Source organism: Ammospiza caudacuta, chromosome 8 (assembly GCF_027887145.1).
Source record: "Ammospiza caudacuta isolate bAmmCau1 chromosome 8, bAmmCau1.pri, whole genome shotgun sequence".
Classification (NCBI taxonomy): Eukaryota; Metazoa; Chordata; class Aves; order Passeriformes; family Passerellidae; genus Ammospiza; species Ammospiza caudacuta.
The window spans coordinates 28,678,364-28,694,506 of NC_080600.1; the positions used below are offsets into that span (position 1 = coordinate 28,678,364).

The 16,143-nt window shown below is 59.7% G+C and overlaps 1 protein-coding gene across 1 annotated transcript; it reads right to left on the minus strand.

Annotated features, from left to right (window-relative positions):
- Positions 1-1,282: 1,282 nt before the first annotated feature.
- On the minus strand, positions 1,283-14,503 carry WNT6 (Wnt family member 6). Its single transcript, XM_058809749.1, has 4 exons — positions 14,292-14,503; positions 6,181-6,401; positions 3,015-3,316; positions 1,283-2,753 (listed from the first exon to the last, which is right to left on the minus strand). Exons 1-4 carry the CDS (start codon positions 14,366-14,368, stop codon positions 2,292-2,294), a joined length of 1,062 nt encoding a protein of 353 aa, XP_058665732.1. The 5' UTR covers positions 14,369-14,503; the 3' UTR covers positions 1,283-2,291.
- Between the last annotated feature and the right edge of the window lie 1,640 nt (positions 14,504-16,143).

Sequence of the window (16,143 nt, forward strand, 5' to 3'; positions counted from 1 at the left end):
ATCTCCATCCTTCAGGAGCTGTGATTTGGGGCAATGGCAGAGAGGACACAGGTCAGATGCCTTACTCAAAAGTACTAAATGTCTTCTCAGGGGTTTATCCATTGCCACATCTCCAGAGCCATGTCCATGCAGCATGAAAGCAGCCCATTGTGGGGGAGATGAGACAGAATCCAGAGAAGGAACTTGCTGAAGGCTGGAGCCCAGACTCTGAACATCTCACAGAGAGTTTCAGAATCCCTCTATAGGTGGTGTCAGCTATGATTCCAGAGGACAGCAGGAATGACCTAAAGTTTCACAGGACCTGTCTGAACTGACCTCTCCTGACAGGCAGTCCAGGCCATGGGGTGTGCTCAAGTGCATCCAATTCAGAGGCACCTGCAGAGCCTATGGAACAGCTCTGCACATCTTCCAGCACACAGCTCCTGCAACTCTCCAGCTCCCTTCCTGGAGAACCATTTTGCACCCACACACGTCCTCCCTGTCCCAGACACACCTGAGGAAACATACTATGACACACAAACATACTCTCACACAGGCACATGTGGGACAGTGTCACTGTCACACACACTGTGATTTGCTGTGTATTCATAGAGATGCAGGAAAACACACAGGCCAACCTATTTACACACCCACGAAGGGCTCACACACACAGTGATGGTGACACAAGCTCACATGCACACGTATGAACAAGCATAAACATGCTACTTGTGCATGCACACACACCAAGCTGCTTGCAGGCACAGGTACCTTCACCAGCACCCACCCTACCCTGCTCACATCCCAGCACCACTGTGGCCAAGTCAGAAGGGAATTTCCAGCTGCAAAGCTGCAGCTAACAGATTTAGAGACTTCCTCCCTAATGATTGCTGTGCTGAGTTAATGGTTCACCAGCACCGTGCTTCTGCTGCCCTTCCCTGCTGGCTGCCTGGGGTGGGGCAGGCGAGGAAGGCACACTGGGGGGCATCCCCAGCACCCCATGCAGCCTCCCCTGCCTTGCAGTGTGCCCAGCACTGTGAGCTCTGCTTTCACCCTGCCCGGCAGTACCCAGAACATGGGGCATTGCCACTTCAGCCACCTCAGCTTAGAGCTCTCCTGAAGAGGGGCGTACAGGAAAGCCCCCAGTGTGCAGCACTGCTGTGGTGTGGAGGGCAGGCACAGCAGCGTGGGCCTCTCTGCCAAGGGTCTCACCCTGCTGACAGCCCTCTGGGGGTCCTCAGCCCAGTGGGCATTGCCAGCTGAGCAGGCACTGCACACACACATTCCACCCTGCAGTTACCTAAACCCCTGTGCTGGGTAACCCTGGAGAAACCAGTTCCTGTGGGCTTCTTGCAGCATGGGAGGGACCCCCTCAGAGATTCCTGGAGCCCCTGGAACAGAGGCTTGGCAGCTTGCCTTGCTGGGCAGCCAGGCAGGCTGCTCCTCACCCTGTGTTTGTCCATGAGGGGCACAGGCTGATCAGGTTATAAAGACACACATGCCTGGCACCCTGCCACCCAGGTGGGGTTGCACGTGGCCCATGGCATGCCAAGTGAATGCCTTGCATGCCACCAAGCCAACAGTGTCAGCGCTGTCCAGGGCTTCTGTGTGCCAGGCTCTGCAGCGGGGACTGCAGTGACATGGCTGGAGTGAAGAGAATACAGGGTCCCCTCGAGAAAGTCAGAGCACAACAGCACAGTGTTAGGGCAGCTAGATGTACCTCAGGCATGAGGCATGAGTGGAGGCACCACGGACTGCAAACATCCCAGGTCAGATGGTGGCAGGACACAAACGGGCACCCCAAGCAATGACAGCTGTGGGTGATGGGAGGAGAGTACTCACACACTGGAAGCAGCAGAGCAGGGCAGGAGAGCACTCGCCCTCATCCACACACATCTCCGGGCTTGACAGCCACAGAGAAAAACAGAGGGTAGATAAAAAATGAGCTGGACTTCACCACAGGTCCCAGCAGGGCTAGGTGCTGGCAGGAGTGTGACTGACTGTGACTCACAGCTGGGGCAAGGCAGCTCTCTGGCTAATCCCACTCCAGTACAGTGGTCAGCGCTTCTCAGCTCTCCCCAGGAAGCTCTGTGGCATACGGCTTTAAATAGCTTTATTATGGAAGCTCTGTGCCACGGGGACCATGGGGGTGCCAGGCAGCCCCGTGCTGCCCTCTGGGGAAGCCAGGACTCCTCAGAGCGCAGAGCTGAGCTCACCCACGCTGACCCTGCCCCCGGCTCCACCTGTCTCTGTCCCGGGGGGGCCCTGTGAGCCTGGAGGTGCCTCCCAAATTGTCCTCGCCTGACCCCGGGCTGTCAGATGCAGAGGCTGAGCTCCTGGCGGACGGAGCACTTGCGGCACTGCACCACGCAGCACCAGTGGAAGCGGCAGAGGCAGTTCTCCTCCAGCACCACCGTCTCGTCCCGGTGCCCTCTCCCGCAGCACAGCAGGTCGCAGCCGCTCGTGTCCATGGCCGTGCTGTTGCAGACGCGGCCCCTGGTGCCCAGCGAGCCCGTCTTACGGTTAGCCGAGCAGAAATCGGGCGAGTCGGCCGAGTAGATGAGGTCCTGTTTATCGGGAGGCTTGATGTTGTCGCCCACAGGGATGAGGGTTTTGCCGTCGTTGCCTCCCATCACCTTGAAGGCCCCGTTGAAGCGCTCGAGCAGGCGGTCGCCCACCTCACGGAAATGGGGCATCTTCCTCCAGCAGGTCCGCAGCGTGCAGGAGCCCGAGAGCCCGTGGCATTTGCACTCTGTCCTCATGTAGCTGCGCACCGCCTGAGGGAGAGACAGCCATGCTCAGCCCTCGGGGCCCTGCCCAGCACCCCCAGCCAAAACCCTGCCCCGTGGTGCTGCCCTGGCCTGGGAGAGGGGTGGGGAAGGAGAGAGGCTTTCCAAAGCACCTGCAAAGGATTCTCAAAAGATATTGGGTAATATTTCAGCCAAAGCTGGTGCAGGTACACGGCTCGGAGACACTGGAGGTGGAGGGCTGGGCAGGGGCACAAGGGCTGCGGGGGACAGGGAGTGCAGGGGCCTTACCAAGCGCCCAGCTTCGTTGTTGTGCAGGTCGATAAGAGCTCGGATGTCATTTTTGCCTTTCTTGTTCTTGGCGTCCATGAACTGCTGGGATTTCTCGTAGCCAAACTGCACATCATCCCCGCAGCCGCCCCACTCCCAGGCGGTGCCCTCTGTGCCCGGCCCCACTGTGGGCGAGGGGGGCGCCCGGCTCCGCGTCAGCTCGCAGCCACACTGCAGCAGCTCGCCCATGCTGCAGGCCTGCGTGATGGCGTGGCTCACTCCCGCCGCCGTGATGGCGTACACGAAGGCTGTCTCACGGATATCTGCAGGAGAACAGGAGAACAGACAGGGCTGGGATGTGGGGTCAGCCCCAGCAAGCAAAGCACCACCCCTGGCTTATATCCCAGTGGCTTCCCCATCCTCCCTCTTCACATGTGCTTGGTGCTGTTCTCTGGGCAATGCACCCACCCTGGAATGGGCTGCCTGGAGCAGGAGATGCCTCCTGCAAGCAGATTTGAAGGTTCTGGGGGATGGTCAGGCCCTGCCAGTGTTCCTGCACTCAGCTGTGGAGAGGCAACAAATCTCCCACCTCCCCTGAAAGTCTGGGTGCTACCCCGTAGGAAAGAGGGAAGCTCAGAGAGCAGAGGGTGGTCCCAGATGACCAGGCGGTACCCACAGCTTCCTCACACTGCAATTTCCTGCAATTTCCCTCCAAGCAGTAAAAATCCCAACCCAGCTCCAAACTGGCACCTGGAAGGGCACACTGTGAGGGATACCGAGGGTGCCACTCACCCTCTGCAGGGCGGAAGTGATGAAGCTGTGCTGCCTGCTCTCCCCCCACCACCCTCTTTGCCATGGGGAGCTGCCCGCCCCCCTCTCTGCACCGGCACAGCCTCCACCCTGCAGGATTATTTATTATTAGTATTTGCTCCTGTCTCTCTCTGCTCCGGGACACGAATTCCAAGCATCTTTCCCCTGCCCGGACCTGCCGCTCGCAGCCACAGCCAGCGGGGGATTCTGGCGGCAGGGGTGCGGCGCCCTGCTCGGGGGGCTCCGCGCCCCCTGCACCGTGCCAGCCCCGCTCCTGCCCGCCCGGATGCCACGGCAGGGCTGGCCCAGGGGCCGGCCTGCAGGGGATTCCTGGGCAGGGAGGGGAAGGGGGGTTTTGGGGGTGTCCCATCCCTCCATCTTCTGACGTGGGGAGGCTGCAGGAAGAGGGATAGCAGGGCACCAGTTCCATGAGCGGCTCCTCAAAAAGCCCACGCAGCACCTGCATCCCTCTGGTGTGAGCAGGAGCTGGGCAGAGCGGTGCCTTTCTGGCATTGCTACCAAGGGGGTACCACCCCCTCCCCGGGCCCACCCGACCACCCGCCTGCTTCCACCTGGCGCTGGCAGAACCCTCAGCAGACAGCCCGAAGCTGGCAGAGGTCCCCATGCCACCCTGCCAGCCGGGCCCTGGGGGGATGCCGCTCCTCTGACAGTTCCTCCAGACACGTGGCTGCCCCCAAGCCAGCCTGCCCTGGCATGCCACACCTGGCACAGGTGGCAGCAAGGGAAGAGGGGACAGCCATGACTGTGCCAGGGAGGCCATGGCCAGAAATAAGAGATTTGCAGCATCCTTGGGTAGAAAAGGATATTGGATGGAAGGTGTTTATCTGATGGAGCTGGGAACCCCAAAAATGCTGAGATACTTGGTGCAGTCCCTGCAGGTTTACAGGGAGGCTGGTGCCTGCTGGCACCTCTGAGGTCTTCTGATACCCATCTTGTTGCTCTGGGGAACTCCACACCTCCAGCTTCCTCAGAGTGCCGGGACAAACTTGCCACTGTCCCTATGACATTGCTTATCTCCAGCACTCCACCATTGAGGCTGGACCAACCACCACCATCGTGGTGGCTCCTTCAGCATCCCCATGCCTGATGTGCCTGTGCCTCCTCCAGCACGAGCTGTTCCTGGGTACCCAACAGCTTATCTGCCAGTGACTTTCACTCCCCACCTGGTCCGGCCCTGCGTTCTGGCACCATCCCACTCCCAGAGCAGATCCCTGCCTGGCACAGGTCCCACCTGCCTCACTGCCAGTTTATGGTGACAATAGGTGACTCCAGAGGCAGGAGAGTCCCCCATGTGCCCTCTCTGCCTCTTGGCTGAATACACCTCCCTGTGTTGGGGGGAACCCACATCTGCAAATCAGCTTTTTAATGAGCCTATTCCTCTCCCATGGGCCAGTGTCTCCCTTGAGGCTTCAGCTCTGACCCCCACCAGTATCAGCAGTCAGTTGGGTGCCCAAGGCACCCCGCCCTCTCCAATCCCCCCAGGGATGCCACCTTCACCCCCCTGCATGGCCCATGGACATATCCACCTTGCCTTGGGCTGGCCAAGCACCAACAAATGTGATGGCTGAGGAGACCGGGGCTTGCTCCAGCATCTTCATGTGCCATAGCACAGGGGCCAACATGGGAAGAGGGGCAGGGCTAAACTCACTTCCCATTAAGTGATCCTACCAGCCCAAGGTGTTTCAAGCAACCCCTCTTGCTTGGAACACCATCCACTCCCAGCTACTCTCCCTGAGGAGCATGGCAGGGCTTTCCCATCTCTCACACACTCACGGGTGCCCTCCTGCTCTGCCCCTGTTCTGATTTTGCTGCAGCTGGGCCTGGCTTGGACTGCTGTACCCACTGCCTGAGACCTGCACAAGTCTTCCTGCCACCCAGCCCTGTTCCTCAGGGTGACACCAGGATGCCCATCCAGGGACAGGGACAGAGACAGGAGACAAACACTCCTCTGCTCCCTGCAAGGCCAGAAGGAGGGATGTGAAGGGCACCCACGTGTGAGGGGCATCTCCCAAGGGCTGCACACTGCCTCCCAGCCGGGCCCCTTCCTACAGCACACCCTGGGGTCCTGGGGGGGAGCAGTAAATCACTGCCAGACGAGGGTGCATTCTTGGGCTTCATGAAGCCCCGCGCTGTCTGGGAGCATTGGTAATTGCTTCATTACAACACAGAGAGACATGTCCTGGCAGTAAAACCTCGGCATGACTGCACCGGGGAGCACTGAGCAACCCCCTGCACACACACACACACACACACACAGAGCTTTGCACGCCAAGATTCCTCCAGGAGCCCTGGGGAGGTGCTTCCCCAGGCTGGGGTCCTTCTGGGAAATGGGAAGCTGAGGAAGAGCTGGCCTTACCCTGCTGCAGGATCTTGCCGAAGTACTTGCTGTGGCTGGTGCAGTTCCAGCGGCGGAAGCGGAATTGGTACTGGCACTCCCGGACGCCCAGCTTGGTGCCCTTGGCCACCTCCTGCACGATCTCTGGCTCCAGCTGGCACAGCTCTGCCTGCTTCCCCGCCAGCCGCTTCGTCTTGCGGCAGATGCTGTTGGGGTCCATGACCAGGGGGCTCCCCACTGCCCTGCAGGAGGGGACAGCGAGCAGAGCAAAACCAGCACCCAAGCCCAGCAGAGACCAGGGTGTGGGTGGGACACGAGCAGCCCTACCCCCAGGGATGGAGCAAGGCTGCGGGGCAGTGCCAGCTCCATGCTGAGCCTGGGTGACAAGGGGACAGAGACATATGCAGTGGGGCTAGGACAATAGGGATGGGAGGCTCACCCAGGCAATACCTTGCCCTGTCCATCCATTGGGGAATTGGGTGGATCTCCTACTGTGGGACAGTGGTATGCTGGCACATACCACTCTACACTCTACATCCTTGGGGACATTCATGGTGGTGTCCCCAAGGGAGATGGCAGAAATATTGTGCTACTCAGCACCTGTTCATTGGGGCTGGCACTGACCTGACCCAGACCTGGCATTGCCATGTGACTGATGCCCGATGCAGCTGCGTCTCCCAGAGCTGTGGACACAACAAGGAGCCCAGCCAGAAATCTTGGTGTGTCTCCCCCTCTCCACGGGTTCTCACTGCTTCACCCCGTGGGAGACTAGAAGAGTGACCTTGCTTCTGATAAAGGCCCTCGGCTGCTGGCCAGGATCCTGTAGTCACCTCCCAAACCCAGGCCCTGACTCCAGGGAACGGAGCCGCAGGCGGCTGCAGGAGTGCAAGGGAGGGATGCAGGTGGCATTGCCAGCTTTGCCAATGCCAGCGAGGGAGGGCAAGTCTTGGCTGGGCCCACGTCAGAGGCAGCTCCTCCTTGCCAGCACAGCTGGCGTGAGCTGCCTGACTCCCTGGCCCCGAAGGCAAAGTCTGAGCTCGGTGCTGTGCTCCCTGGTGTGCCATGGGCTACAGAAACTCCTGTACTTTCCCCACACATTTTGCCTGCAGTGGCCTCCGTGGTGCAGCTGCACAGCCTCCAGCGTCCTGCCTTGTGCTGGCACGGACCGTGCTCCAGCTCTGCCACAGGCAGCTCCGGAGCCATGGGCCACACCAATTCAGCACAGCCTAAACTCAGCCCACCCCCGCCTCCAGCGCTGTTCCTGTGGGCTCATCATCCCGCTCAACAACATGATTTTCACGGCCACGGATGCCCACAGAAGCTCAGGGCTGAACCCAGCAGACCCCAGGATCAGGATATGCCTGATGATTGGGAGGGTTACAATCCCTGGGATTCCCTGGGGAGCAGTGCTTGGGCGGCCTGTGCTGCCTTCAGCCCCACTCACTGGAGAGCATCAGCTGCACAGCTTCCAAACCCAGAGCTTTATAGTCTGGCCAAGCCCCAAGGGCTCAAAAATCACAAGCTGACTCTTAGTGTTTAACTGTGTTCTGGGTTTCCTTTTCACTCTCATGCAGCTGGGGGGCTGTGTTTGGGACACCAGGCTGCAGTTCTCTGCTTGCAATCCTGTCCCCAGTGCAAACTCCCTCCAAGCCCCTTGTTTGAAGCTCAAAGCCCTGCCAGGATCCCCCTGATTCATGTCAGCTCCCCAGCTGCCTGGATCTCCTGCCTACCAGACTCCAGCTGGCTTGGAGAGGATGTGCCCTCTCACACAGCCTGGAAAAGGAGCCCTTATGCTTTGGCTGGAGGTTTAAAGGTTAAACAGCTCAACAAACAGCCTGGAAAGGGAACTTCCAGCAGGGAAACTGAGGCAAGCCCACACTCCTGCCAGGGAGAACTCATCTCCCTTTGCTCCTGGCAGCTCAGTTTCCCTTTGCTGCATGATTCACATGGACCTCTGCAAAGAGATGGGGCAGCTGGGGAATCATCACAGAGATTGCCTGGCACAGGTCCTCCATAGATGGGGACACTGAGGCCCACGTGGAAGGTGACCAGAAAATCTGTCCAGACCCATCCCATGATGACCACAGAGGGATCCAAGCCTCCATGTTGGTCCCCAGGCTTGCTGTCCTTTGTGGCCATAGCAGGATGGCGGAGGTTTGGCTGCCCCCGTCGGTGGAGTGGGGGAGAGGGGGAGCCGGGATGGGACTTTCATTAAGAGACGACTCTTTGTACTCATATAAAAACGATGCTCCAGCCCCCGGGGCCGCCAGATCAAATGCTGAACTGTGGCTCACCCCAGCCCGCTGGATCAGGCCAGGAAGGAGAGCCGAGCCCCGCGGGTCTGGGGGCGATGGGCGCCTCACCGGGGGTCCCCACCCATGGTCCAGGCGGCGGCGAGGCTGGCGGGAGAGCAGCAGCTCTGTCCCTGCCGGCCAGGCTGGGGTGGGCTGCTAAGTCCAGAGCGATATTAATTTCCGCTGGGCTCCGCTTTCTGGCACGGCGAGGCTGCCGGGAGCCCGAGAGCTGTTTTGCTTTGGAGGGTTTAGAGGGGGGGGAGAATGGGGGGAGACAAGGGCAAGAAAAATGCTGCCAAACTGCTACCACTTTGGCAAGGGCTCCGGTGCAGGGCCCAGATCTGCCTGAGCTTGTCCCGCTCCAAGGCCTCCCGCATCTACAATTAAGGTGCCCCACCTCTGCTGCCGGGCACTCCTCCCCCTGCCCTGGTGAAGGAGCAGGGTCGCCAGCCCGGCTCCCCACACCTCGCCTGGGGCACCCCGGCCCCTGCCTGGAGCTCCCAGCCAGGCTCAGCGGCACAGAGCATCCCTGCCACCTGCCCCTGTGCCCTTTGCTGCCTGCCAGAGCTGCTGCTGGGGGCTCTGGCTAGCCCAAAAGCCAGTGGGATGGTGAGCCCCACTATCCAACCTCCCCGCAGTCCTGTGTAAGGGAAACAGCCCCCATTGCTGAAAGGGGAGACTGAGGCACAGACAAAGTGCTGCAAACCACTGCCCACCTGCTGCTGTCAGCCCTTAGCTTCCACAGCCACAGCCTGAGCCCAGTCCCAGTGACACACGTCAAACAGGAGTCACTGGGGCTTCTGATGCAACCCTTGTGCTCTGCATGCTGTGCCTGCTGCAACAGAGACAGGGGTTCCCAGAGATACAATCACCATTTTCCACAGCTCAGCTCATGGTCATGGGACTTCCACTATATCCCACTCTCATTCCCAGCCAAAATCATGGACCAAGGAGCCTGAGACAGGTCACCATCTTCTCCTTGGGCATGGGGATGATGTGGAGCAGGACTTCTGCTCCCTGCCAGTAGAGCATTATGGAGGGGAGCCAGCAGGGTCCTGGTTTGCAGGAAGCCAAGGCAGTGAGGCCTGTAGAACTATGCAGTGAGGAGGAGGACAGTCAGCTTTCAAAAGTCACACCTGCAGGAGAGCAGTGGCTGGGCCATGCCAGCTCCATGTGGGATCTGACAGGCCTGCACCCATTGGGTACTGCTGCCTGGGCACTCCTGTGGGGCAGGGGGACCTGCTCTAGGGCAGTAAGGCTGTGTCTTGCCTTGCATATAGGTCTCTATCCCAGCCTCTGGGAGCCCTCAGCAGAGTGATGTAGGTACTGGGGTACCCAGGTCAGCTCTCTGAGCCCACAGGTAATTCTGCACCCACCTGGAGAGGTAAGAACTGCAGGGTGACAGCCCTGGACACATGACCTCCATCCCTGGGGACATGGGTCACCTCACACCCCACACAATGATGTCACACTGTGTGACAAGTCACACCCAAAGGGAGCCTGTCTCTTTCCCAGCTGTGCAGACAGGGCAAGGGGGACCCACAGATGAATTTTCACCCACCCAGCTTTCCCTCAGCCCATGCAGGCATGTGGTGGGCACCCAGCCCCTCACCCAGGGCATGTGTGGGTGCTGCCAATACCGGAGCACTGGGTGTGGAGCCAGAGCAAGAGCCCACGGGGGTGTGGTGAGTAAGCAGCAAGTCACTGCCCCGGGGGGCACAGCCAGGGCTTGGCTGCCGAGCAGCACCCGGGGCACTGAGGCAGCAGGAAATGCCATGGGTTGGGAAGAGAAGGGGGACCCCCATTCCCCGCCCTCCTCCTTACATCTCCTTGGCAAGGATGGCTGCAAACAGCTGGGGAGCTGCCTAAAGGATCAAGGCTTTGGCATGGCATTGCACCAAGCCATGGACCTGCTGGCTGCAGGGTCATGCTGAGGCCAGGCTGTCGTGAGCAGGAGCTGCCCAAACTTGTGCTGCAGGTACTGGGGGGATGGAGGGAGCATTCACCTGCAGAGGTGGTGGTCCTAAAGCCATGTCCAAACCCTGGAAGGGCTGGGATAAGAGGAAAGAAGTCCAATCACTCATGGTCACTGCCTCCTTCTTCTGGGTGCTGACAGGGGCTAGAGCTGGGGTAGCATGAGGGCTCAGCTAGTTCATGCCCAGATGTGGGTGCCACATGTTGTGGGGGGACCCTGCAAAGCCTGAAAAGATGTCAGAGTGTGCCCAGTACCCTCCTGCATGACAGGGGTTTGAAGCACTCAAGGTTCTGATGCAAAGGCCAGACCAATCCTCCAGCTGTGTGCATGAGTAGGGCATGGCCAGGGAGCCTGGGTGTCACCATGGGAGATGGATGTGACCAGGAGCAGGGACAAGGAATGGCACTGGGGAAAGTTCAGCTGCCTTGTGGGAGAAAACAAGTTGCCCAATGCTGGAGCCAGTAGTCATCTCAAAGGGTGCAAGAGAAACATTGTCCCATTGAAAAACCCAGCACGTCAGCAGCTGCCCCAGCAAGGGCACAGGGAGATGGCATCAGGCAGGGGCTCTCTCTGTGTCAGATTCATTCCTGCCCATATGGTGCTGCCCCAGGGCAGAAGGCATGCTGGGGAAGGCTGGGCAGCCGTGGGGTGGCAGCTGTGGGTCAGCAGGACCAGGGGTGACTCACAAGGCTCAGCCCAAGGCAGGGCCCTCCAGCCCAGCAGCCTGCCCTCACAGGCTCTAGCCCTGCACTGGGGGAGCTGGGCAGGGAAAGAGAAGAGAACACTGCTGGGTGGTCACACAGGCTGTGGGGCTTGAGGGACATGGGACTGGGACCCCTCAAGCAAGGGTACAGCCACAGGGGGTGGTGGGAGAGGTCCTCTCTGAGCACCTCTGAAGAGAAGCTGGAGGTGCACTGGCCTCATGCATGGATGGGCAGGGCATGGAGGGCAGGTGTCTGTCCCTCTGGGCCCTCTCAGACCCACAGCTGGAGCAGAGCACATTTCAGCTGGGATGATTTTCTCGCTTGCTTTCCCCTCCATCTCCCAGCTGCTCTCAGCCGTGCCCATGGAGAGCCAAGAGGCGCCAGGGGAGCTGGTTTTGCTTGCCCCCATCCCCAGAGTGCCTCTGCACTCCTGCAAACCGGCTTGGCTGAAATCCTGCCCTGAACCTGCCTGGGCTCCTCAGACACTCAGTTTGCCTGCTCTGTATCTCTGCAGCCTCTGGGCCAGCCCAGGAGCCCCAGGCAGTCCCTACCTGTCCTGCTCAGGGAGAAATCACTGTTGCACAAGGAGCTGAGCAAGAAATGTGTAAAGAATAGGGGAGGAGGAAGAAAGAGGATTTACAGAGCCTCTGGGAGCAAGGAGAGCCTACTCCCTGCAGCTTGGCACTAATCAAGGTGCCAGCAGCGCGTGAGTGACATATCTTCCATTGGCACTGACCACAGCCTGCTCCCTTTTGCCATGGGAAGGTGTGTGTCTTCAGTGAGCTCTCTGGGGACATCCTCACACAATGGGGATGCTCTTTCTCAGGCTACAGTGTCACTAGCAGGGTGTCAGTGCTTGTACACCATGCCTAAATCTTCTTCCATAGATGCAGCCATGTGCCAGGATCCCAATGGGCACAGTTACCACCTGTGAGTGGCCAGGCCCTGCTGCTTGCCTGGGCTGGGACTGCATCTTGAGATCCAGCCCAGCCCTCTCACAAATTAGGTCATCAGTGGGGGAAAATGCTGGCTTAAACAGGCAACCCCTGTAATCCCCCAGCACACAGATAATGTACTCAGGGGTGGGATGGGGAAGTTGTAAAGACATTTCTTTCTTTGCCAGGGGAAAATGGCTGAGCACCTTGGCTAAGCACCCACAAGTGCCCAGTGATGCACACACAAATGTGTGCCACCAGAGCCCCTATGCATCAGTGATAGTGAACAGCTCTGTCAATGCCACCAGTCCTGGGGCTTCCAGGAGTTCTGGCAAAACACACAGCTGCTCCCCTGAACCCCTCCCCACCAACAGCAAAACCCACTGACACCAGTGCTACCCAGACCGAGGAGAGGGGACCAGAACAGGAGCAGGCACACGGGAGATGCCTGTCATGAGTGCCCAGACTCCTCTGCCCCACACAGGAAGGGCTCCCTGAGATCATCTCAGCCAGGGGCCAAAGCACCAAACTCTGAGAGAAGCAGCTCATGAATCACCCAGCTGCTCCTCTGCCCAGTCCCAGGAAGCCTGGCACATCCATTTGGCAGTGCTGGTGGCCTCACCCACCCACCACCTCTTCCCAGCTCGCTGGCTCCAGAGTTAAGCAGAGTGAGCTGGTGATCCCCCTGAAGCCACTCCACTGCCCAGTGCATTTGCTGTGCATCAGGCAGCTGAGTTATTATTCTTAAAATAAAGGTTCCTTTTTTCTTCTTCTTTTTTTAAAGAAGAAAAAGCAAGTTTGACCCCTTGCCCTCCTCTACCAAATCCTGCTAATCTCCTGCAGTCACTGCTGCCTGTGCACGCATGGCACCAGCAGGACCCAGACTCGATGGGGAGATGCAGTTCTGAGCACCTGGAGCAAGGGACACTGGTACCTCTTGCCCTGGCTGGTGCTGTCTGCCTGCCCCTGAAATGACAGCAAAATGAGCCTCTGCTTCACCTTTACCTGCTCCAGTCATGGGCAGATGTCCTCAAAACTGGAGCACCATGAACTTGGAGATATGGGGGAGGATGGGGCAGAGAAAGCATGGAGAGCTGAAGGGACAGCTCTGTGTGTGTCTGAGAACTGGCCAGGAAGAAACAGCAGCAGGATGGCACATGCCCTGCAATGGCACAGCTACCCTGAGCTGGGTGGCACGGAGCATGGAGCCCCTCCACAAGCACCCTGCCTTGGCCAGGCTTGCCCTACCTCACTCTCCCCTCTTCTAGCACAAAAACCCAAGGCAAGTCCCTCTCAGCCCCACGCTAAACCCTTGCCTGGCAATAAACTCAACGCTTGGGGTCCAGGGACAAACTCTCAGCTGATGTACAAGTGACTGTAACAGCACCATTTACTCTCACAAAGATCCCCAGTGCAGCCCTGGAGCCAGGGCTAGCAGAGGGAATGGAGATGTGGAATAAATCACTGGTGGGCAGGCAGGGCACTGTGAGGGGAAAGGCTTATGGAGAGCTTTATTTTAGGGGTCAAAAGAGTGTGACAATGTGGAGACGAATAGCCTCAGATAATGAATGATAGCCTGGACGGCACGCCGGGGAGCTGGAATCTAAGCACTTAAAACCGGATAAAGACAGGCTGGGTGAAATTCTTAATAGATTTAAATAGTTCATGTTTCGACAGATACCTGGGCTTTCCAAGGCTGGGTCCCAGTTCTGTGTCTGTAATGAATCCCCCACCCCCTCTGGTATCCTGCAAGGCACCGTCTCTGCCTTTGATGAGGGCACCATTACAAATAGGGGTTTTGTCCCTGCTGTGTCCGGACCACCGTTCAGGGGGGACACTGTAGGGACCCTAAGGCTTTTAATTAAATTTGACTTATTGAAGGGGTCTGGAAGCCGCTAAGCCCCCTTGCCCACCCCTCAGGCATGCAAGCTTCCCAGGCAGTGGGCTGGGGGTGCGGGGAGGCAAAGTGCAGCTCTCACCACAGGACCCATGCACCCTGTACTCCTGGGGATCCCCCAGCTGCTGCCTCCAGCACACTTGTGTGCCCAAACGCTGACAGTATGTGGGTGCCCCGGTCTGGACCAGAGCAGCCAGCGAGAAGCAATTCCAACCCAAGCGGTGCCTGGGTGCAGGGGACTCTTTTGTCCCCAAGCTGGGGGAGACCCCCGGAGATCGAGATACCCTGCGCGCCCTCCTGCTTACCCCCGCGGGATGTGCTACTCACCACCAGAGCCCGATGATGTTAGCGGGGCAGAGGAGGATGAAGAAGAGCCCCAGCTGGGTCCGGGAGGAAGGCAGCATCCTGCCAGGACTGAGGAAAGCGTCGAACTCGCTCCACGCCGCTGGCCGGGAGCCGGGCACCCCCGAGGTCCGGCCGGGGCCCCGGCGGGTGGGTGCCCGCTGTCTCCCTCCGCCGGGCCGGGCCGGGCCGGGCCGGGCAGCAGCGCGGCCGGCGGGGCCGTCCGGGCCGAGCCGGGCCGGGCTGGGCTGGGCTGGGCTGGGCAGGCACCTCCGGGCGGCTGGAGCGCGGCGCGGAGGCTGCTCCGGAGAAGGAGGAGGGACGGGGCTGCGAAAGCATCTGCTCCGACAGGGAAACCGGAGCCCGGGGGACGGACAGGGCGGGCCGGGCGTGGGGACTCCCGGGTGCCAGGCTCCGTTCCCAGCGCAGAGCCACGGACGCGATGCGGGCACGGGCACCCTCCGGGAGAGGACGGTGGCCGCAGCCCGCCTGGCCCCGCGTCCTGCCGCCGCGTTTGAATGTGTGAATGTGCAGCCCATTTTGAGGATCTGGCTGGCACAGCCCTGCCCCCGAAGCCCCGGACCTGCTGCGGACCTGCTTGGCACGGACCTGCCTGGCAAAGCCCTGCTTGGCAGAGCCCTGCCCGGCACAGCCCTGCCCGGCTCCACTCGGGGTCCTGCCGCAGCCCTGTCAAACCCGACCTGGCCTCGAGGTGTCCCCGACACCTTCCTGTCACACTCCTGCCCGACCCTGACACCCCTGACATGGCCTTGCCCAAACCTGGCGCCCCCGTGTTGCCCCAGCACAGCCCTTCCCGGCCCCTGTCCCTGCCTGGGCTCGCCTGGCACAACCCTGGCTCCATGACCCTGCCTGTCCTCAGACCAGTCTGTCCCACCTGGGAAAGCTGAAGGAGCGACCCCTCGCAAGCATCTCCCCACATTTAGCTCCAGCACTCTGGAGAGACACACCTGGGGCAGAGGGACACACAGGAGAATGATCGAGCCAGGCCTAGGAGCAAGGAGAACCAGGAGACGAGGAGAAGAGTGTGGTGAGGGACATCTTGTTTATGGTGATTTCATCTCAGGTGCTGGGGACCCAGAGCAGACACAGTTCCCACACCAGCTCATAACAGCTGGAGCTGCCTGGGCAGGAGGAAGCTGACGTGCCCAGAAGGTAGCAGGGGGCCACACAAGGGCTGTGCAGCTGGGGACAGGAGGAGCCCATAGCCTGCCACACCAATGCTCCCCACAGAGGCGCCTCAGGAATGGTTTTCCAGAGCTCAGTCCAGTGCTCTGCATCTCTGAATCCTCTTGTACCATTTATAGCTCCCGGCAGAGGTTGGGGATCAGCTCCCAGCCCTGCAGCTTCTAGGCCATGGATCCTGGGAGAGGATCTACCCTGGGGGAGTCTCACCTGATCTCTGTACCCAACTCCATGGAGCAACCAGCCAGCCCACTGGGTTAGCCCAAGGGAAAGGAGGTGTCTTCCACCCGTGATGGGCAAAGCAGGGCACCCTTGCTGCTGGTGAGATCAGCCCTCCCTCCGGCAGCCATTTGTGCTCTGTCCCCCCTCATGGCCTCCCATACCCTGCCCATCTCAAGCCCCTGGCTTGCCCATAATGTTCCCCTTGCCTTGATCACCCGTGGTTTCATCCCTTCACCTGGGCACGTCTGCTCCCTGCTAGCAGCATTCAGTGGTGAATGACTCAGGCTTTATCAGCAGCTTGGCACAATTCTCTCCCTCCTGGGCACAGGAGGTAAGAGACTCCCACCACCTCTGGAGGACTCACACCTGCTCCTTCTCTGCCCTCCCACACAGGAAATGGGCTCCTGGTCTG